The 22,880-nt window shown below is 38.5% G+C and overlaps 2 protein-coding genes across 2 annotated transcripts; both read right to left on the bottom strand.

The window, feature by feature from the left end:
* Nucleotides 1-334: 334 nt before the first annotated feature.
* On the bottom strand, nucleotides 335-7,514 carry LOC143848560 (putative LRR receptor-like serine/threonine-protein kinase At1g05700). The gene is made up of 8 exons (XM_077357515.1): nucleotides 7,415-7,514; nucleotides 6,195-6,732; nucleotides 5,046-5,524; nucleotides 4,123-4,255; nucleotides 1,322-1,390; nucleotides 1,163-1,234; nucleotides 1,013-1,084; nucleotides 335-910 (listed from the first exon to the last, which is right to left on the bottom strand). Exons 1-8 carry the CDS (start codon nucleotides 7,455-7,457, stop codon nucleotides 451-453), a joined length of 1,866 nt encoding a protein of 621 aa, XP_077213630.1. The 5' UTR covers nucleotides 7,458-7,514; the 3' UTR covers nucleotides 335-450.
* Nucleotides 7,515-9,370: 1,856 nt separating this feature from the next.
* LOC143849027 (putative LRR receptor-like serine/threonine-protein kinase At1g51880) lies at nucleotides 9,371-17,818 on the bottom strand. Its single transcript, XM_077358080.1, has 8 exons — nucleotides 17,670-17,818; nucleotides 15,220-15,751; nucleotides 12,994-13,472; nucleotides 12,078-12,210; nucleotides 10,781-10,849; nucleotides 10,621-10,692; nucleotides 10,040-10,111; nucleotides 9,371-9,937 (listed from the first exon to the last, which is right to left on the bottom strand). Exons 1-8 carry the CDS (start codon nucleotides 17,722-17,724, stop codon nucleotides 9,490-9,492), a joined length of 1,860 nt encoding a protein of 619 aa, XP_077214195.1. The 5' UTR covers nucleotides 17,725-17,818; the 3' UTR covers nucleotides 9,371-9,489.
* Between the last annotated feature and the right edge of the window lie 5,062 nt (nucleotides 17,819-22,880).

Below are 22,880 nucleotides of genomic sequence, written 5' to 3'. Positions count from 1 at the left end.
GACAAAATGCATCTCCTGAATCCCTTTATGTTAACTAATATTCTTTTACTCTCCTATTTTTTAAAGATTACCTTATCCCTTATCTCTCTTATCAAGGCAGTATAGTCGTGTTTGCAAGACATGGCATTATTGCACACTCCTAAAGTGGAGTCGTTGTATCCTAGAGGCATACACTAGAAAACCCATTTGATCCATCGACTTGACTCATCGTATGTGGGGGCGGTATTTTCCTTAAGGACAAGAGAATCATATCCGTGCCTCGACTCAACCAATAAGTCATTCCTTTACCTTTGATTATTGCTATTGGTTTGGGTTTAAATATCCTGCCATCTACTACTGCAATTTCATCATTTTATTAATAAAATCCCAAAACCCTATACATCTTAAACTACACAATCATTATCATGAGAAATATCTTTCACACTTGTTTCCAAGGAGCTAAAATTATTCTCAGTGGGGCATTTCATTGCCCAATTGGCCATGTAGTTCAACTAATTCTCCAAGCTCTGATTCCATCTGCTTTCTCAGCTCTTCAAGCATGTCCTCATTCTGCTCAACCCCAACATTTACTTCATTATCACCTTTTGGATTTCCATCTTGAGCATCCATAGGAAGGCCACCAAATTCTGCTGTTGTCTCTTCTTGAATTTCTTCATTTTGGCCTAGCCCGTTTTGATCAAGACCCACGTTTACTACATCATCAACATGAGAATCCTCTTGAACACTACCAAATTCTAATGTTGTCTCTTCTTTTTCTCTTCTTTTCCTTGAATAATGAAGAAGTATTACTAGCAAAAGGCAAAATATTACGAAAAGCAGCACTCCTGTCACAGATAAACCCACAATAAGTGGATTCTTGTTCTTTTCAGGATGTTCTAAGCCATGTTCTAAGCCTGGGTTTCTTGTAACACTGCAAATTAGAAGAGGCATTCAAGGATTAAGGCTAAGTATTAAAACCTACCATAAAGAAAAGCAGAAGAAGCAAGTATGAAAACCAGTTTGACATTCTTACTTAATGGATATTTTGTTGTTATTTATAAGAGATTCTGGCAAGCTTCCGGTGAATCTATTGTAGGCTAAATTCCTGTCATGAACATGAGAAAAGATTACAAGAAGAAATTTTTTGAACTACTGGTTTAAGTAATTCTGTTTCATTACTTACAATTCCTTCAAGTTGGGTAGTTTTCCTAGGAAGTCAGGAATAGGTCCAGTTAGACTGTTATTCTGCAAGTCGCTACAAAAAAAATCTATGAAACTTCTGTTCTCTTTCTCTCTGTCACTCTGATATAAACACACAAGACACAAATTAACATGAACTTACACAAATTCAAGAGCTTGCATTTGACTGAAATCACGAAGAGAACCTTGGAGTTCATAACCTGAAAGATATCTGAAATGATTTTATTTTACAGAATGGAAAAGAGAGAGAAATCTCAGTCAGAAAATCCGGAAAGGCTAGTTCTAATTGGAAAGTAGTATCCACTCATGTTTTGACAAGGGCACTTCTCTTTTTACTTTGCACTTTTCTGACTGCATTCAACTTAGGACACTGTTAATCATTTTTTGCCATGTGAGATCATGCAACGAAGGTTTTAAATTTTGGTTTCGGAGGTAATTTCGGTCCTAACCGAAACCGAAATTTTAGCAGAAATCCCGAGCGAAATTTGGTAACAGGTGCTCGAAATGTCATTTTTGGGCCGAAATTTCGGGTCTGAAATTCTGTAAATGAAAAAAAAAATTAATATTTAATCTTAAATTTCGCCGAAATTTCGACTAAAATTTGGAACGTTTCGGAAATTTCGGTTTTGGAACGTTTCGGTTTCGGTGTGGACCGAAATCAATTTCGGATTTCGGTCGAAATTTAAAACCTTGCATGCAACTGAACACGTGGCAGAAAATGTTTGGTTGTACCAGAATTTTGTATTGGAGGCAAGTCATATCATTTTTCATACAAATTTCTCTTTTAATTTCCTTAATTTTTCATAAATTAGTACAATCCCAGATCCTTTTTCTTCTGGGTCTCACCATTAGATGGGCCTTCACCTGGATTGTTCATATCCCTAAAATGCTAGATGAATGATCGATGTGACCTTTTCTACAAAATCAACGGCCGGCATTGATCCGATATGTGACATCTCACCATCAGGCATATTTTTGGCCAGGAATCTTCCATGGTGAAGCCCATCCATAAGTGGACCTGATACGGACCCGGGTCCATTTCATAGTACCATGCCTAATAAATTGTGGATCAAAGAAGGAAACACAAGGAGAAATAATTAACATAGTATAAAAATAGGAATTAGTAAGGGTGTCAATGGATCCAGACGGTCCGATGGATCGTCCGAATCCGAACATTAATGAACGGTATCTAAACATATGAATAGGATCCATGGGCATATTTCGGATCATCAAATCTGGGATCCGAAAAATTTTGGATTGTGCATAGGCATGCCACAGATGCCCATTGGATAGTCACGATCCAAAATGGTTCACAAAAATACCCTCCAAATTTTGTTAATGCTAACCCTTCTATGAAGGGTATTTTAGTCAAAACCTCTCTTATCACTTAATGAATCGGATGGGAATGCGATTTCACTTATTTCAGTTGTTTCATTTCATACTTTCACGAAGGAAAAGAGAGAGGGGTTTTGTTCTTTATGCATCATATTCTTTGATAATAGTTATACATTATATTTGTGTATGTAATTTTGATTAGTTTTATTGTTTACAAGCATTATTATACACATAGATTAAACATAGATAAATTTTTAATTTAGTTGAAGAAAATGCATAGAGAGACACTAATAGTGGACTGCCATTCTATCTCCTTTTCAAAAAATTAATTGTTTACTTAGCTTAGTGGAATATAATAGGACACTCCGATTGACAGTCCGAATTAAAATGGATCGTGATCATGAAGTGGAAAGTAGGATCCGAAGAACAATCCGAGTCCGACCCGACCGATAACGAATTTTAATGGATCGTGACTGTGACATTGGTGGATCCGACCCGAAGTGGATCCGTTGACACCCCTAGGAATTAGGCATGCAAGCTAATTAAGACTTTATCTTAGACTTATTCCCCCGTCATGTAGGTGGATACAAGAAAATAGAGTCCTGAGAATACAATGCCTATATCAATCGATCTCGGGCTGCACCCCAAGTTCAATAGCGAACCAAAGTATGTCCGCATTCCCGCACTTCGATAGAAAGGAGCAAGGGGAGTTCGTAACACTAGAAATCCTAGACCACTCTTACAGATAGTTATGAAGTGAGGCTCTAAGCCTTCTTGAGAAGGCACCCTTTCACATGAAACTATATGTCTTTTTATTTAAGAAAATATATATTTTTTGAAAAATAAAATACCCTTTCATAAATGTCTTTTGAATCAAAACCACTTTTCACGTATTTATATTTTTAAAAAGGGAAATGTTATTTTCACCCCTTAAACAGATAAAATCCCCCCCTTTAACGGTTTCTATGAGAATGGTTCACTCTTGAGGATAAATTCACCCCTTTTAACGCTTTCCTTTGCCTTTAAAACTTAACGGATAATGTTAAAGCGGGGATTTTATCCGTCAGAGGGCGGGGGTATCATTTCCCTTTCAAAAGGGAGATGATTTTTTCGCCCCCACTATAGAATAATTCCCCTCCCCGGTAATGTGAATTGTGGGCAGACTTTAATGCTTTTTGACGTCAATTCACATTAAAAGAAAACTAGGGTCGGGTCGGGTCAGGTCGGGTCGGTTGAGATTTTGCTAAAAAATGAATAGGAATCAACCCGAACCCGACCTGATTTTAAGGTAAAAGCTCAACCCGAATTCCCAAAAATCAACCCAAGTTGCACCGTTAATCCTAGAGGCATAGAAAAAATCATCTCCCTTTAAAAATAAGGGATTTGCTAGGGATCATCACATAAAGGCATTTTGCGGAAGGGCTGTTGCATGAGAGCAGGCACCTCGGATGAACTAAATGTACAAGACAAACTTGGAGCATATGTGGCTGCTCTCTCATGCAACAGCCATTACGTGAAATTCCTTCTGCGATGCTCCCTAGCAAATCCCTAAAAATAAATATTTTTTAAAAACATCTAACAAGAATGACATTGAAAGCTTACACTTACAGAGCAGTCACTCTTGGCGGGTCGTCGCTATTGCATCTCAACCATTCCCAAACTGTGTTTGCTGGTAGGCATGGATCTCCTGTCCACCTGCTTATGCGCTCCGAATTGTACCCAAGCTCTTCTAATCCTCTCACTGACATATTTTTTCATTCCATTAAGCAGAGAAAAAAGGAAAACAATGGAGATACCACAACAGTGGACCCTACCTTGATGGGATTTGGTACAAGAACTAAAAGGAGGATCCTAACCGTCCAATATTTATTTTGAAGCGATCAGCAAGATCTAAATATACAATGCCCAACATCCACAGGGTGTAACTTCGAGCTTGAGTTTCCATTACGGCCATATCTAGGGGTCTTTTCCTAGACCCAATTTAGGATTTGGAATAATCAACCCAATTTAATTTCGGGTTAAGTTAATCTTGAGGCCTTGGAATAATCAACCTTAACCCATCTCAGCCGAACCTAACCCAACCTTTCCCAATTGGGAAAATCTGGTTAGACTAGTTGGGTTAGGGTTGACCCACCTCGACACGAGGCTCAGGCTGGATCTGGGAAGGATCAAGATAATGCTATATGGGCTAGGGTTGGAGTCAACCCACTCCAAGTTGCACTCCTAGGAGTGCAACTCGGGTCGTTTTTTAGAAATTCGGGTTGAGCTTTTACCTTAAAATTTGGTCGGGTTTGGGTTGATTCCTATTCATTTTTCAGAGAAAGCTCAACCTGACCCGACCCAAGTTGCACCCCTTGCTATATAAATATTGAGGAGATCTAAGCAGTCTCGGGAGAGAACCTCTAAGTTCCACAAGTGGATAATTGCTAGATTGACGTATATGATCAATAGATTATATTCCTCTTGCCTACATAATATCAGAAACCTTAGACAAATGAAAGATAAATGAGATTTTTTAAAGGAAAGCTCACCATCATCATCCATAGTTCCTTCAACCAGATCGTCGCTCACAATAAATAGCTCCATCGCACTTATGATTGGAGGTAGAGTTGAATTCTGTGTTGGGGCAAGGGTTAGAACGAAAGATCCAACGGTTGTATTTGTATTCCCAGAGATCTCATCATACATCTCGTATCGAGGAGAAACGGTAAGATTGTAATTTTCTCCATCCATGTAAACATCAAATGTTCTGGTCTGGTTTAAGTCAAGCTCTTTCACTTCGGTGAAATAGAGATTGACATACTTGGACTGTTTGATCTGGGGTTGATCAAGATTAAACATAAGAATAATGGAATCCGACGGTGCAGGAGCTTCTATAGCTGTTTTGACCACGGCAAAAGGAGGGTCATCATCCAAGGAGTTTGTTGGGAATATATAGTCAGCAATAACTGTGGGGTACCTTGTCGAGTATACAGGGTACCAGATCCGGCGGTGGGTATCAGTTAGGTACCTACAATTTTGCATTTTTCGGGCGTGATTAGTCATATTCTAACTGAGAAGCATATAATATGCACATACATACATAGGGAAATGATATATTTTTTTCCCTTTTCCACTTGGTAAAGTCCCCTCCAGTGTATTTATGAATACTCTTTTACCCTAAAGGGTAAAGTCCCAAGTAAAAAATGAGCTGAATATATCATTTCCTTATATGTTAGTGTATGTGGCTAGATGGGTTTTTTTTTACTATTATTCCAAACAAATATGAGCAGGGTAATTGTATAGGTGGGGGCCACTTTTAAATGATCAAAATTATTCATTTGATGGCCACTACTATGGATAGGATATACCCCAAGGATCTTCTCCATTGGATTATCCTAACCGTTCACATAGTAGTGGCTTTAAAATGAATGAAGTAAAATAATAAATAACTCGAATATCTCTCCATAGGATCTTCTCCACTACTATGAACCCCACCCCATTCTACTAGTCACGTGGCACTTCTTTGTTCAGCTCTTTGTTTCAAGCATATCTCTAAAACTCATTGACTCCACTCGAATATGAATATGAATAGAAAATATGCTAGAACTTTTATCGAGTTGAGTCGACTCAACTAAATTTCGAGTGGAGTCATGTTTTTGAGTTTTTTTAGCAATGGATTCAAGATTAATTAAACTCACCCGGTAGCCTCTGATCCTCCGAAATCCACCCTGTATTTATTGAACAAGGCACGATTACTGTCCATCTCACCATACATTTCAGACGGAATTGGGATCATTTCAAGAGTAGAAATGAAGGGAAGCTCACCATCCCTCGTTCGAGCAACACAGACACTTATATTATCGCGTCTTGATACTATGATTGCTTCATATAAAAGGGGTCTATCAAGTGAAGAATTAACAGTGGCCCAAAAATTACCATCAAGCTGGAGATCAAAGATGGGCGGCTTTGATCGCCTGTCATAGTTACCATAGTAAAATCCGGCTCGAATGAGATATTTCTCTTGAATTGTGGCTGGCAGTGTGTAGCAGTTCTTGTTTTGATCGGAAAAGAATCGGAGAGAACTCATCTGCTTAGTCCAAAAGGGAGTGCCTCGGAGAACTTGCCCGTTGTGGCCTGTGTCAATGAAGTCGTGATCGGTAGACCATTCTATAATAGTCGAGAAATCAAGGTATGAACTCTCCGCTCCACAGTCAATGTTCACTGAGTCGTAAAAATCTGTAGAATCTCAAAGAAATTAGCACCCAAGAAGAGAAGATTAAAAAAAAAATAGAGGGATGCTAAACTCACAGTAGCCCTTGTAGAAACCGGCTACAAGGGCTCCTCCATTGGATCCACGCCATCCTGAGTGCGGTTATCAGTGCCGCTGATAACCGCACTCAGGATGGCATGGATCCAATGGAGGAGCCCTTGGTTTGTACAAGTGCTCCTGTGAGTATAGCATCCCTAAAAAAATTAACATGGATTTTTTAATTAACATGCTAAGTCTGATGACATTCTTAGTTGTGACAAGGTTGAGTTGGAACAGTTGAGTCAATTGCTGATTATTAAGGCCCTTTTTGTTTTGGATTTTGAGAACAAATTGTAAGTCCAAAACTGATTACTGGACTCAAATTTATGTTTAGGCCTTGTTTTGGATTTGAGAACCGATTGCAAGTCCAAAACTGATTATTGGTCCTATTTATGCTCATTGTCTTCTACTCATCTTTCTCATCCTCTTGATTTATGTACTTCTTCTTCATATTTTTTCACACTTTATTGTTTTTGGTTTTTGTTACTGTTTATGTTTTCCTTCTAGATTTGACTTTAAGATTTTATTGGGATTTTTATTATTTTTGCGACATAATATGATTGTTAGACGAATAGCCCCAGAGAAGAAAGAAAGGATGAAAAAAATTACCAGGGTAAGTGAACAATACAAGTAATAAGAGGAGTGAAACCATCTTCCCATCCAAACGAACACTGCTATTCTCCTCACACTTACAGAGAGTGCAACTAATTTCCATGAATGTTGATGAAGAATTATACTTCGAGTTGATGTGGAAAGCAAGCAAATATTTAAATGGGCAGACGGCAATAAATGGATAAAATAGAGGAAAATGGTTTTTCTTGTTTGGCAAGGCTCTAAGGTCACAATCACAGAAGAAGAGCTTATCTTGCTTGTCCCACCAAACCCTAGAGGTGGATTCTTGTGATCTTGACCATTGATTTGGTGGGGCCTTGTCAAAATATTCACAATTGGATGATCCTAATAATCCAATTAATGAAAAGTGGAGGACAAAGTAATGATAGAGAGAAGAGCAATGAATGATTTCGTATGTGTTAGGGACTTCTAATATAAGAAACTCTAACCCCTTTTTTTGTTGGCCCCAAATTGAATGGTTAGATTATGGGGCAATGTAATGAATAGATGTTGATAAAGGATTAGGGAGATACAAGGCCAAAGGGGCATGTGGGCTCCACTAAAAGTACAAATGAACACCAAGATGAAAACTTATATATATATATCTATATATATATATATATATATATATATATATATATCAAAAACACTACAAGAAACTTGGTGTTATTCTCCTTCCTTCTAAATCTCTACACTTCTTCTTGTCTCTTGTTTCACCTATTTACTTTCTCTACACCAATGCTATATATTTAGGGAAATGTTATCAGCACTACTGTATTTTGATGAGGGAACTCCTCACTTTATTAAAAGTACGGTATGGCCCGCACCATAGGATGATCCAAACCGTTCATTAGATGGGCCACAGCATAAATAGGTTATGCCCCCAAAATCATTTCCAGAGGTTGAACCTAACCCTCCGATCTATAGAGGCCTAGGATCAACCCTCTAACATTCAGTACTTTTAATAAAGTGAGGAGTGCCCTCATCAAAATACAGTAGTACTAATAACATTTCCCTATATTTATAGATGCAAACCACTCCTAACATAACTAGCCACATTAAACACATAGTTGTAGTTCCCATGAGTCCCTTAGGCCCTGTGCAGATTGCAAGAAGAAACATTTATGGTGGAAGAAAAAAATTTCTTGGGAATTTTTTTCTTTCCTCAATTTAGAGGAAAATGGTACGATTATAGTTAACTTAAAGGGATATTATAAAAAATTAAAGGCCTCTCTAAGTAAAAATTGAATAGGGTTGGTTCATGTCATCTTTCATGTATAAAAAAGGTACGAAGTTTTAGAAAAAAATTCATTTCCAAACTTTTCACGACATTCCTGCAATCCAAACAGGGCCTTAGGTCATAGATATCCCCAATGGACTCTTGGAGAATCTAACCTAGTATAAAGGACATAGGAAACATGTAAAGATTCTTCACTTCTCAATACAAAATAATTACCCGAAAACACCACGACAATACTTCATTTATTCCAAGGCATATTGGATTTTGGTTTATACATTGTTTGATTACACGGGGACAAAAGTAACTTGAATCACCCAGATTCAAGTTTCAATTGGTGAGACCTTAAATTTATGATGGCATCTCTCTAAATATGTCATAATCATATCATTTTCTTCTAAATCGTGGTTTAATTATGCCGCTTAATGTTTAAACGTGATTTATTACATCTTTTTTTACAATATGCATCTCCTCAATCCTTTAAGTATGTGTTAACCAATATTCATTTATAACTCTCCTCTATTTTAAAGATTTTTTACCCGTTATCTCTCATATCAAGGCCAATATAGTCGTGTTTGCAAGACATCCAGGTCGCATGAGTGCACAGTCCTAAAGTGAAGTCGTTGTATCCCAGAGGCATACACTAGAGAAGACTCATCATATGTGGAGGGCGATATTTTCCTTAAAGGACAGGGTAATCATATTCATGCCTCGACTCAACTAATAAGTCATTTTATTAATATAATCCAAAAACCCTACACATCTTAAACTACATAAGCATTATCCTAAGAAACTTCTTTGAATTGCCCTTATTTTCATTGAGCTAAAACTATTCTTACCGGGGCATTTCATTGCCCAATTGGTCATGTAGTTCAACTAATGCTCCAAGCTCTAATTCCATCTGCATTCTCAGCTCTTCAAGCATGTCCTCATTCTGCTCAAGCCCATCACTTACTCCATTATCCCCTTCAGGATTTCCAACTTGAGCATCCATAGGAAGGCCAAAAGGTTCTACTGTTGTCGCTTCTTTCATTTCCTCATTTTGGCCCCTCCCATTTTGATAAAGAGCCACATTTACTGCATTATCAACATGAGAATCCCCTTGAAGGGTACTAAGTTCTACTGTTGTCTCTTCTTGTTCTCTTCTTTTCCTTGAACAATGAAGTAGTATTACTAGCAAGAGACAAAATATTATGAAAAGCAAAGCTCCACCCACCGATAAACCCACGATAAGCGCAGTCTTGCTCTTTTCAGGAAGCTCTAAGCCCGGGTTTCCTGTAACACTGCAAATTGATGAGGGTGTCAGGGATTGAGGTTAAGTATTAAAAAGCTATCATAAAGAAAAAAGCAGAAGAGGCAAGTATGAACCAGTTTGATCTTCTTACTTCAAGGATATTTTGTTGTTATTTGTAAGAGATTCCGGCAAGCTTCCACTGAAGCTGTTGTAGGCTAAGTTCCTGTTATGAAAATGAGAAGATTACAAGAAGAAAATGTGAAACTACTAGTTACTCCAGAAGTTTAAGCTGGTGGAAATGGTGTTATTTAATCTTTTATACTTTAACACTCCCCCTCACGTGTCTCCTCTTTTTTTAGGGTTGGCCTACACGTGGCACATATGTGGCCCCTCTTTGGGTTTGGCAATTTCATGTGGACTTTTGCTATCAAGGATGTTTGAACTCATGATCTTTGGCTCTTATACCATGTAAAACAACCAGGCCAGTTACTCCAAAAGCTCACATGGTATCAGAGCCAAAGGTCTTGAGTTCAAATTAACCTCCTTGATAGCAAAAATCCATAGCCAAACAAAAAAGATGAGCCACATGTGCAACATGTAGGACAACCCTAGAAAGAGGGGCCAAACGTGATGCGGAGTTTTAAAGTATATAGCTTAAGATTTTGGAATTACTGGTGGTTTTGCAGAAAATTTTTGAAGTACTAGTTTAAGTAACTATGTTTCTTTACTTACAATTCTTTCAAGTTGGGAAGTTTTCCAAGGAAGCTAGGAATGGTTCCACTGAGACTGTTATTCTGCAAGTCACTACAAAAAACTATGAAACTTCAGCTCTCTCTCTCTCTCTCTCTCTCTCTCATACAGACACACAAGGCAAAAATCAACATGAACTTACATAAATTCAAGAGCTTGCATTTGACTGAAATCACGAAGAGAACCTTCGAGATCATAACCTGAGAGATATCTGAAATGATTTTATTTTACAAGATGGAAAAGAGAGAGAAATCACAGTCAGAATTCCCCGAGAGGCCAATTTTAATTGGAAAGTAATATCCACTTCTGTCTTTAATTATTTTTTCAGACTGCATGCAACCTAGAAACGGCTAGTTATTTTTTGCCACGTGGTGGACCGATGATTATTTCCCGGTTGATCATCAACTGAACACGTGGCGGAAAATGATTGGCTGTTCCAGAGTTTGTATTGGAGGCATGTTTCAGTTATGATTCATTGTCAATGGACCTCTCTTATCTTGCTTTGAAGAAAAAGTAAGAAAAATATCTTCAAATGCACTTCTATTGCATACATATTCTTCCTTGAACTTTGAGGCATTTCAAGTTCTATTGGGAACTTTTTGGGGAGCGTGCATCAAATCTGAAACTAGTAAGAGCCTTTTTAAGCCGAGATTAACACTAACTTTTCTTTGACTTAGATCCTAGTCTAAGTACCCATGTCATTGAGATGGGTTCTCGAGGATTTAACTTAAAGGTGACTTCTTTGAGCTTCTTGTTTTGGTCCAACCCTTTACCCTAGAGGTTTTCTTCTCCATATATAGCCATTTGGACACATGAAAGAAAATGGAAGGCTCTCCTTGTGGGTTTTTGTCAACATCCATAGCTCTTGCATTCTCAGTGGTTGGTTACTAATGTTATTATTAAAGTGAGGCTGTCCATATCACTTTCATGGGTTAATATCACCTCCCACCAACCAGAGCTCCCACCACGTACCTCCCCTTTTCCATATTATCAAGCAAAACTGCAACTACTTGCTCTTTTTCCCTAGCATACGCCATAATTCTTAAACATGCCACATGCAGCATAACATACAAAGCAGACAAATGCAATAAATGATGGGAAGTGATATTCACACCTTCTTGCTTTGATGTCGGGGGACCTCACCTCGACGAATTGATCTGATATGTGGCATCTCACCATCGGGCATATGTTTTTATATTCAGGAATGCTAAACTCAAGGGTGTCCTTTCAAAAATCCAATGAAAGGGCACCCCCATTGGCTGAACGTCCCAGGAGTGCAATGAATGTTCTTTTGACTTTTACATATTATTAATGAGCTTTGGTGACAGTGCACCTAATAGGGCCGCCCTTTCACCCAATTTTTGCAAGGGCGCCCTTGAGTTTAGTATTCCTCATTTATATTTTGAAAATATCTAACAAGAATGGCATCGAAAGCTTACAGAGCAGTCACTCTGGGCGGGTCCTCGTTATTGCATCTCAACCATTCCCAGACTGTATTTGCTGGTAGACATGGATCTCCTGTCCATCTCCTTATGCGCTTCGAGTTGTAGGCGAGCTCTGCTAATCCTCTCACTGGCATTTTTCATTCCATTAAGCAGAGAAAAAAAGGGAAACAATGGAGATACAACAATAGAGGACCCTACCTCAATGGGATTTGGTTCAAGAACTAATAGGGAGGATCCTAACTGACCAATATTTATTTGGAAGAGATCGACGAGATCCACATAGACAATGCCCAACATCCATAGGTTATAAATTTCGAGCTTGAGTTTCCGTTGCGGCCAGATCTAGGGGTCTTTTCCTAGACACAATTTACTGTTTGGAATAATCAACCCAATTTAATATCAGGTTAGGTTAAGATTGGGGCCTTGGAATAATCCCTAACCTAACCCAACCTTTCCCAATTTCGAAAATTTGGTTAGACGAGTAGGGTTAGGATTGACTCACCTCGACACGAGGCTCAGGTTGGATTGGGTTAGGGTCAAGATAGTTCTATGGACTAGTGTTGGCCTCAACCCCCCCAAGATGAACCCCTAGCTAAGAGCGCAATTCGAGTCTATTTCTTGGAATTCGGGTTGATCTTTTACCTTAAAATTGGGTCTGATTTGGGTTGATTCCTATTCATTTTTTAGCTAAAGCTCAACCTGACCCAACCCAAGTTTCACCCATATATAGCTATATAAATATTGAAGAGCTCTACGCGGTCAAGGGAGAGAACCTCCAATTTCCACAAGCTGAATAATTCCTAGATTGATAAATATGATCAATGGATTCTAGTCCTCTTGCCTAAAGAATATCAGAAACCTTAGGGAAATTAAAGATATAAATGAGATACATATTTAAGAGAAAGCTCACCATCATCATCCGTAGTTCCTTCAACCAGATCCTCGCTCACAGTAAATAGCTCCATTGCACTTATGATTGGAGGTAGAGTTGAATTCTGAGTTGGCGCAAGGGTTAGATTGAAAGATCCAACGTTTGGATTTGTATTCCCAGAGATCTCATCATACATCTCGTATCGAGGAGAAACAGTGAGATTGTAATTTTCTCCATCCATGTATACATAGAAAGTTCTATTCTCGTCGAAGCCAAGGTCTTTCACTTCAGTGAAATAGAGAGTGATGTACTTGGACTGTTTGATCTGGGGTTGATCAAGATTAAACGTAAGGATAATGGAATCGGACGGTGATGGTGCTTCTATAGCTGTTTGGACCACTGTGAAAGGAGGGTCATCATCCAAGGAGTTTGATGGGTATATATAGTCAGCAATAACTGTGGGGTACCTTGTCAAGTTTATGGGGTACCAAATCCGGCGATAGGTATCAATTAGGTACCTACAAATTTACATTTTTTGGACGTGATTAGCCATATTTTAATTGAGAAGCATAATATATATATAGGCTTTGAGATGAATGACGTAAAATAATAAATAATTAAACAAAATATAAGAGAAAGATATCCACAAATTATAGTGTCAAATTAAACTCAAAATTGTTCAATGCAAGAAATATTTTGTATGGCCCATCAATTGCAAGCCACAAAAGATGTACTATTTAGATCCCTAAAAAAACATTGGTGTATGTGCATATATATAGTTAGGTCTCTAATAATTAATATTGCTCTTGGCTGCATTTTATATAAGATATTAGAAATTATTAATTACTAACTAAGTGTTCTCAATCTATAAACTCGCACCATGCATGTGCGACCACCATATAATTTATCCAATTTTATGTGTTGATCCTTACAGGCTACACGTACGATAGTCGTATCAGGGTTCACATCATTCACCATTGCAAAAATAAATATTCTAACTAAAATGTAATATTAATCAATTTTTAAATATCTAAATGATCCGTTAAAATTTTTTAATTTTTTGGAAGAAATAATATATCAAATTGGGTGATGATATTTTCAACCCCGCCCGGCATTACATGCACGCTCCCCTTTTAACTTGATTTGACGTGAAAAGTGGGCAACTTTATGTCAAATCACGTTTTAAGGAGAGCGTGCAAGTAATGCATGGGAGGTTGAAAATATCATCTCCTTATCAAATTTAGTTTATACGGTCATGATTGTTTTGAGGATATTTTGGTTACTATAAAGAAGGAAAGCGATGTTTGATTGAGAAACTATAATCAAAGGGCTTCTGGTAATTTTCCCTTCAACTCAATTTTTAAAGGGAGACTTAGTTGAGAAGGATAATCAAAGGGCTATTGGTAATTTTCCCTAAACTCAATTTTGAAAGGGATATTTAGTTGAGAACTACAATAAGGGCTTTTGGTGGTTTTCATTTAATTCAATTTTGCTATTACTCTTTCAAACATAGCACTAAAACTAGTTGAGTAAACTTTAAAACGCGCTTAAGCAAACTCGACTTGCTAGCAAAACGAAGTTCTCACATATAACATGCTAGTTGTAAACAGGTGAATTTCTCTCTCTCTCTCTCTCTCTCTCTCTCTCTCTCTCTCTCTCTCTCTCTCTCTCTCTATATATATATATATATATATATATATATATATATATATATATATATATATGAGAAAAGGGTTCCTAAGGGTGCCCTCATATAGCTTATATGAGATGGCTCTTTAAAAACATAGGAGCCCCACATTGTTAGGATGATCCGAAGCATTCATTTGAAAGGCCACATCATAGATATGGTGTGTACAAAAAATCAGCTCCATTGGATCATCCTAACCCCTCCAAAAGTGGGGGCAAAAATGGATAGACACATTTTGTCCACAAATCTGCCCATTTTTGCCCCCACTTTTGGAGGGGTTAGGATGATCCAATGGAGCTGATTTTTTGTACACACCCTATCTATGATGTGGCCTTTCAAATGAATGCTTCAGATCATCCTAACAATGTGGGGCCCCTATGTTTTTAAAGAGCCACCGCAGCTAAGCTTAGCTGAGGGCACCCGCAGGAACTGCAAGCTCATATATATATATATATATATATATATTTATATTTGTAGGAAAATATACTGGAGTTTTCATCGAGTTGAGTTGAGTCAACAAAATTTCCAGTCGAGTCATGTTTTGAGTTTTTGAGCAATGGTTTCAAGATTAAACTTACCCACTAGCCTCCGATCCTCCAAAATCTACCCTGTATTTATTGAACAAGGCATGATTACTCTCCATCCCACCGTACATTTCGGACGGAAGCGAGATCATTACAAGAGTAGAGATGAAGGGAAGCTCATCATCCCGCGTTCTAGCAACACAAACACTAATATTATCGTGTTTTGATACTACGATTGCTTCATATAAAAGGGGTCTATCAAGCGAAGAATTAACCGTGGCCCACAAATTACCATCAAACTGGAGATCAAAGATGGGCGGCTTTGATCGTCCGTTATAGTTACCGTAGTAAAATCCGGCTCGAACAAGATATTTTTCTTGACTAGAGGCCGGCAATGTGTAGCAATTCTTGTTTTGATCGGAAAAAAATCGGAGAGAATTCATCTGCTTACTCCAGTAGGGGGCGTCTTGAAGAACTTGACCATTGTAGCCCGTGTCAATGAAGTCGTGATCAGAATGCCATTCTATAAGGGTCGACGAATCGAAGTATGAACTCTCCGATCCACAGTCGATGTTCAACGAGTCATCTGTAGAATCTCAACGAAATTAGAACCCCAGAAGGGAAGATTAAAAATATTAACATGCATTTTAACACGCGAGTTGGATGAGCTTCTTAGTTGTAACTCGGTCCATTTGGCACAGCTGACTTGATTGGCAATTATTAAGGGCTTATTTGTTTTGGATTTTTAGAACCAATAGTAAGTCCAAAACTAATTACTGGAGTCAAATTTACATCCTGATTTGGATTGTAAGAAAAACATTAATGATGGAACTTTTTTCTTCCGAAAAAATTTTCTTCACACAATTTAGAGGGAAATGATAGGGTTAGTTCGAGTTATATATTTTCATGTGCAAAAAAAGGTAAGAAATTTTTAAAATATTTTTCTTTTCCAAACTTTTCTAGAAATTTTTTGCAATCTTACAGGACCAGGCCTGTTTGTTTCGGTTTTTGAGAACCGATTTTCTGACAAGTTTTTCCTACTAATATAGTTTTGAGAAAGGAAAATGATATCAAGGCACTCGTGTGCCAAGGTCGTACGAGACATCCCACATACTTTTGCCATGTGTATCATTGGAGGAGTATGTTTGTCATTTAATAAAAAGGAATAATACAGATACACCCCTCAACTTTCAGACATTTTCAACTCCAACCCTGACTTTTAAAAATCACCAACTACACCCCTGGGGTTTCAATTTGTGTAAGGTAGACCCCTTCAAGTTCGTCCACAGATCGAAGGGTTAGGATGATCCTATGGAGCTGAATTTTCGGGCACACTCTATCTATATTAGGGCCCATCAAATGAACGCTCTGGATCATCCAAAAAATGTGGGATCACTGTGTTTTTTGTAGTTTTAGATTCGGGTATGGGGTTTGGAGGGGGTATGGGGTCTTCATTAGCATTGGTAGTGTTTCTAAAGAGGGGCTCTACTTTATACAAATTGAAATCCGAGAGTGTGTAGTTGGTGACTTTTAAAAGTCATGGTTAAAGTTGAAATGTCAGGAAGTTGAGGGGGTGTAACTGTATTTTTCCCGTAATAATAAAGGAGGGTATTTTTTGTCATGAAAGAACAGTTATTAAAATGTCAATTTGTCGTGCAGAGTATGAAGGACCATCATGACGGGACTTCCTAGGCAATTTCCCAGAAAGCAAATCCGCGGCTCATTCTTTCAGAAGAGAACAGCCACCTCATTGTAAATTTTGTCATATTCATTTAATTCTGATGAGGTGGCTGGTCTATCCAAAAAAGTGAGCCACTAAATGGCTTTCTGTAAAATTGCCTAGCAAATACATCTTGAGTATTTAGGATCTAGCACCCATCTTCAACTAATTTCAGTGTTCCACCTCTCCCCCTATGTAGCATATACCATAGTCTAACAAATATCAGAAAGGTCTCAAGCTTGCTCTTATAACATGATGTCTAGGTGGGCAACCCAGCTAAAGTCTACCATATATGTACAAAATACTCCATGTAAATGAAAAATATTTTAAATAATTCAATTTTTTTGATACCCCATTTTGTTTGTCAATGATCTTGGATGGTCCGACGGGTCTGACTACATTGATCTAGGACATAGACATGCAATGAAATCTTTTGATCTGAGATTGTTTCACCTCTGTCGCGACTAAGTGTGGTCACATTGAAATCAGCCCTTCACTCTTGTGAAGGGCACAGATTAAAAAATATATTTTTTAGCGAGATTGATCTCAGCCCTTCACAAAAAAAGTGAAAGGCTGATTTGGGGCGACAAATTTAGCCGCGACTAGGGGTGCAACTAAGGTCGATTTTTGGGAATTCGGGTTGACCTTCTTCCATAAAATCAGGTTGGGTTCAGACTGATTCCAATTCAAAAAAACTCAATCCGACCCTACCCAAATTTCAAACCTATAGTTGCAATCTTTCAAAGAGATTACACAGTGATGTTTGAAGAGGCAACAGATTTACCTTGAGAGCATGAATGGTGGAAGAACATTAGCAATAAAAGGAATATAAAAAACATCTTCGTCCGCTCTTCTCTCTGTATTTGTTAGTTTACTAAGAGAATTCCATGAAAAATGGGAAGAAGGGTTTTGTGGAAGATAATAAATCGTTCAGCTCCGTGTGAAAGCAGGGAGTTGGCTATTTCCAAGGTGGTGAATAAATTGGTTAAGTAGTGGGAGAATGTCGTTTTTGTTTGTCGCTTCATTTTATATTTTGTAATATTTTATGGTGGATAACTCTCAAAACTTACGTATACTCCGTTACAATCTAGAAAGGTGCTATCCTTATTCCTATGGGATATAGTGACTAGTGAGAATAGAGGAGATTAATCAAGCATCCCACATATCCATTGTTTGGTTGGGGTTATAGTATTGGACCCTTTCTCATACATGGGAATAGTAAAGATTCTAGCACCCGTTGATTGGATTGCTGGAATCAAGTGTTGGAATCAGCATCCTATTCGATTCCTCTTGATTCTGGCATTTGCCCCACCACGCCCAGCCCCACACAACTCAACTAAGCCTTTGTCCCTAAATGAATCCTATAGAAAATTTTCATGAAGAAGGTGAAAGAATCTACCCGGCTCGAATTGACTAAGTCTAATCCTGACACTTAGTTGGGTTCGCCCGTCTACATGGATCGTTTTCTTCCATTGACTCCTATCCAATGTCATGTTATCTATTATGTTCCTAGCCATCAAGTCTTTCCTCACTGTTTCTACCCAAGTTGTTTTCGGTCTGCCCCTACCTCTTTTTACTCCATTAACTTGGCACGAGTACTTCTTCTCACTAGATAAGTTTAAAAAATTGGGCATCCTGCATGTCTTTGTGTTCTAGTTCTATACAAAAACAAAAGATACCCCATCTGATACGTTAAAGAAATGTTTATGGGCTTCTTAGGACTTGGGCACCCTCCCCTTAACGGCTAGCTTTTAAGGGTGAGTTCTACATGGGTCCTGACATGTGGTATCAGAGCTGGGGTGTGGTAACCCTGGTGTACCCTCGAGGATGGAAATAATCCCTCAGAGATGCTCTCAGGTTACCCAGTGTATCTTCGAGGATGGTGAAATTCTCTCGGAGAAGATCTCGTGGTTCCCACCTTGCCACCGCTTAGAGAGGAGAGATTATCCACGTTGCTTCCGCGTGGAGGGGGAGCTTGTTAGGATTTCCACGCAAAAGCAAAAGGTCCCACATCAGATAATTAAGTGAAGAAATGTGGATGGGCTTATAAGAGCTTGCAACACCCCCCCCCCCCCCTAACAGCTGGATTTTAAGGGTGAGTTCTACCTGGGTCCCAACACATTGATTGGCATTTAGCACAACAGTCTTTCATAGATGGTTAAAGCCTATATCATTTGCTTTTCTCAAATTGTATTTCGTACCTTTTGGCCCTATTTTTCTCGCTTCGACCCGATGTTTTCGTAGATTTTCATTTTATCAACTAATTCTAATGACTTTGCAATTTTGGATTCTTACCATTATACAGTGGGATGGTATGTCGATAGTACTCTGGCTATAGCTTTTGGCAAAAAAAACTTGACGACATGGAGTGTATCAGTGAACTTGCCTAATGCGAGAAGGTCAATGGTTTCTCAGAAAAACAAAATGGGAACAGCAAGTTATAGTGTTGATTTTTTCTTATTTAGTAGTTTTGTGCCTACTTTCACATAATTCTGCAGATTATTTGTTGATTCGTGTCCTATTTTTTATTTTTTTGGTAGTTTTTTTGCCTATTTTCGTTGAATTTGAAGATGAAAAAGATTCATCAAACTTTTTTGTGTATCTCTTGAAATGAATTTTTATTCGATCTTTTAAGAGAAAAGTTCTACAGCTGTTGTTTATCTCTTTAAATGAAGGCCGGAAACTATGGTCTGAGGGTTTTGGCCTTATATATGCAAGAGAACAGTATTGTTAAAATGTGAGACCGTACTTTTATGGATATGATGATGAGCATGTTGTGCAAATCATCTTTGTTTGGGCTCTTATGGGGAGATGCCTTAATGGCGGGGGTGCAAATCCCAACTCAGATTCCTAGTAAAGTTACACTTGAGACCCCTTATGAATTTTTAGACATCCCATTTTGACCAGACCTTAAAACTCGTAAAATCGAATAAAAATTCCGAAATCAAATAAAGTTCCCGAAATCCGAGTTCTGAAACGGAATTCAAAATCTTCCAAAATCAAGTTTCAAGTTCCCGAAATCAATCCCTGAAGTGTCAGAAACCAATCCTGAAATTTCCGAAAATAACCAACTTCTGAGTGCAAAAGAACCCTAAAAAGCAGAGAAATTCCCTGTTGAAAAGCCTGTTGAACATTTTTCGCAACCCAGAAAAGCCCCAGATTCCCCATAGAATCCTTCATTCAGATGCCTCCATCTTCTCTCTTATTTTTCTTGAAATTTGAAAAATGCAAAGGCCCCAAAGTATTGGTATTGACACTCCCCTATGTGAGTCCCCGAGTTTCGAGGCTTATTTGTACAACCTTATTTTGATATTTTCGCTAACCCACCTTGTCCGTTTAAGCATAAAGAGTTGCCTAAAAGGTTGTTACCATTCCCAAGAGTGTCCCTCCAAATTTACAGCTAGATAAAATGGGAAAAATTGAAGAAAAGACAAGATGAATTGGTGTAATTATCGAAACATGGTTATGCTAAGATCATTTCCAAAAAAAGAAGAGTATATTTCCCTCTCTTGTACCAAGACCACCCCTTTCTTTTTCAAAAAAATAGCCATGAATACACTACAAGGGGCTGTCCAAGGAAGAAAGGGGAGGGCAAATGTGTGACTTCCTCTCTAAAATGGGGTGGCAAAGGAGAAAAGGGGGTGAAATATTTCCTTTCTTTATTTAGAGGAGGCTGTCCAGGAAGAGAAAGGGGAAGTCCTAAATATGTTACTTCCCTATGTAAGAAAACGAATTAGGGGTTGAAAGGGATCTCTCATACCAGCAATTTTTGTCTTCACCGGCAACTCATCTTCACAATTCCAACCCCTCCGGCGAAGCCTAAACATCTACCCATCATCGTCTTCTTCACACCAAGGTGCGACCCATCTTGCCAGCCCTTACTATTTTCAGTAAACCCCGTTTACATCAATTCTGGATTTGTTCTTTGCTTCCATGGTGTTTTGGCTCTCGGCCACTATTTTTCTGATAATGTCATGATTTCCCATTTATACTAGATGGCTGAATGTTGATCTCAGAAAGTATAGGATAACAATCTCAATTTACTTGGACCCCTGTAGTGAGGTTTATTGATTTCTCATGACATCCCCTTTACAGAATCTGGATTTCGAACTACACACAAATCTGTCTTAACTTTGTGTTCATCGAGGCATATGGAATGGGATGCGCATTCTTTTGCCAAGATAGGTGCAAACTCAAGCATTTATGAGATTCCCAAATGCGGAACTATAGTGGATTCTCTTTATATGCTCGTGTTCAATCTTGGGGTTACAAACTTAACTGAATATTTCATCACTAACCACAAGAGGAACCACTAGTGAGGCACTTATCCATGTTGATAATTTAAGGATCTTCTCATTATAGGCTTCCTGAGATAATATCAGTAATCTTTGAGTCATAACTAGGTGAACATAGACTAAAATGTTCCACCTAGATCTTTTATACGAAGTTTTCTTCCAAGACACAGTCAACATGGCACTTGAGTAATTCATCAGCTTTGGGCAGAATAATTACCTAGGCCAGGATCCTGCGCTTGCTTGGTCTTAATACAACATGGACAAATAATACTACTGTAGACACTCAATTTTGTCAAGGTGGAACTAATGATAGGTTGTCGCGAGGAAGAGTCTCATGACGAGTCTTAGAGCACATGTTGTCTTTCTCTCAGTATCTCTTTAGATTATGAAACTAAGGGAATTTCTCAAAAATGAATTTTACCCCAGAGATGAAACAAAAGCCCATCTTTATACGGTGTCATGCCTTACGGCACAACCAAAAAAATTCATTTCCACACGGCGTTTCAACCGAGAAGTTAGCTTTGAGTAAAAAAACATTCATTTTTACCCAAAAACAATTCGTGTTCCGAAAACCCATCGATATTAGGTTCATTGGAATTTCCTTAGAATGAGGAATCCAACGGATCTGACCGCGTGCGATTTGGAGTCCAAACTGAGGAGTTACGATTAGCCAAAACTCCTCGAAAATACGTCAAAAGAGACGAAAAATCACATTTTCCGAAATGTTGTCGACCCATGTCAGTGTCAGGTCCAATTTCACACTCTGAAAAATTGGATTTTTCCAATTTCGCAGAGTGCAAAAATTTTTGTACTCTGTGAAAATTTGGCCCGATCCCATATAAATAGGGAGGGGGGGGGGCAAGAGTAAAATCAGATTTTAACTCTCTGAAAAGATATTTATTTCCTGGTTTTTGTTTTCTTTAATTTCCACAGTTATTTTCAGAGGATTTCCTTCTAGTTTTCCCTTATGAATCTCAGAAAACCCTAGTTTCTTTACATTAGAAGAGAGAAAGTAGAGACATTCTTAGGTGGCTCACACTGGGCGTCGGTACTTTGCCAAATTTTCGAAGACTCATAGCAATATCCTTCAAAGAGTGTTGTTGTTCTACCGAATTTCGGAGAACTATTGGGCTATTTTTCAATAATAGCGCCGTTGTTCTCCCGAAATCTCAGCAAACCCGAAGCCCCTTCATTTAAACAGAGCCATCGTCCTGCCGAAATCTCGGCAAATCCGAAACTCCTTCGTCTAAACAGCGCCGTTGTTTCGCCAAAATCTCGGCAAACCCGAAGCCCCTTCATCTAAACAGCGCCGTTGTTCTGCCGAAATCTCGGCAAACTTGGAGCCCCTTCGTCTAAACAGCGCTGTTGTTCTGCCGAAATCTCGGCAAACCCGAAGCGCTTTCGTCCAATCAGCGCTGTTACGCCGCCGGTTTCCCGACAAGCGCTCCTCTGGTAAATTTACATTTATTTACCAGCTTTCTGCATTTCTATTACAAAATTCGGTGCAGGGTAGTTATGGGATTTATGGCTCTTTATATCCTAGATCCTGTAACGTAAACCCTTGTCCTATGTAAATAGGGCTACGTTCCCTCTCCTTATCCCACCACTCTATCTCAGATCCTACCATAGACAAAAGAGACAGAGACGAGAGCCCTAAAGCTCCATGGTGTTGGACAAACGAAGGGAATCATAACAACCGC

Source organism: Tasmannia lanceolata, unplaced genomic scaffold (genome assembly GCF_043159265.1).
Source record: "Tasmannia lanceolata isolate RefF3 unplaced genomic scaffold, GAP_Taslan_0.1 ptg000016l, whole genome shotgun sequence".
Classification (NCBI taxonomy): Eukaryota; Viridiplantae; Streptophyta; class Magnoliopsida; order Canellales; family Winteraceae; genus Tasmannia; species Tasmannia lanceolata.
This window is presented reverse-complemented; position numbering and strand designations above follow the sequence as displayed.

Bases quoted from the DNA above. Each gene is read 5' to 3' on its own strand.
- LOC143848560 (XM_077357515.1), bottom strand. From the start codon at position 7,457: ATGGTTTCACTCCTCTTATTACTTGTATTGTTCACTTACCCTG. The intron at 1,085-1,162 runs GTAAGTAATGAA...TGTTCATGACAG, and splicing joins CTACCCAACTTGAAGGAATT to GAATTTAGCCTACAATAGAT. The intron at 911-1,012 runs GTAAGAATGTCA...TCTAATTTGCAG, and splicing joins AACAACAAAATATCCATTAA to TGTTACAAGAAACCCAGGCT.
- LOC143849027 (XM_077358080.1), bottom strand. From the start codon at position 17,724: ATGTTTTTTATATTCCTTTTATTGCTAATGTTCTTCCACCATTCATGC. The intron at 12,211-12,993 runs GTGAGCTTTCTC...GAAAAATGCCAG, and splicing joins AGGAACTACGGATGATGATG to TGAGAGGATTAGCAGAGCTC. The intron at 10,693-10,780 runs GTAAGTTCATGT...AGTTTTTTGTAG, and splicing joins ATGCAAGCTCTTGAATTTAT to TGACTTGCAGAATAACAGTC.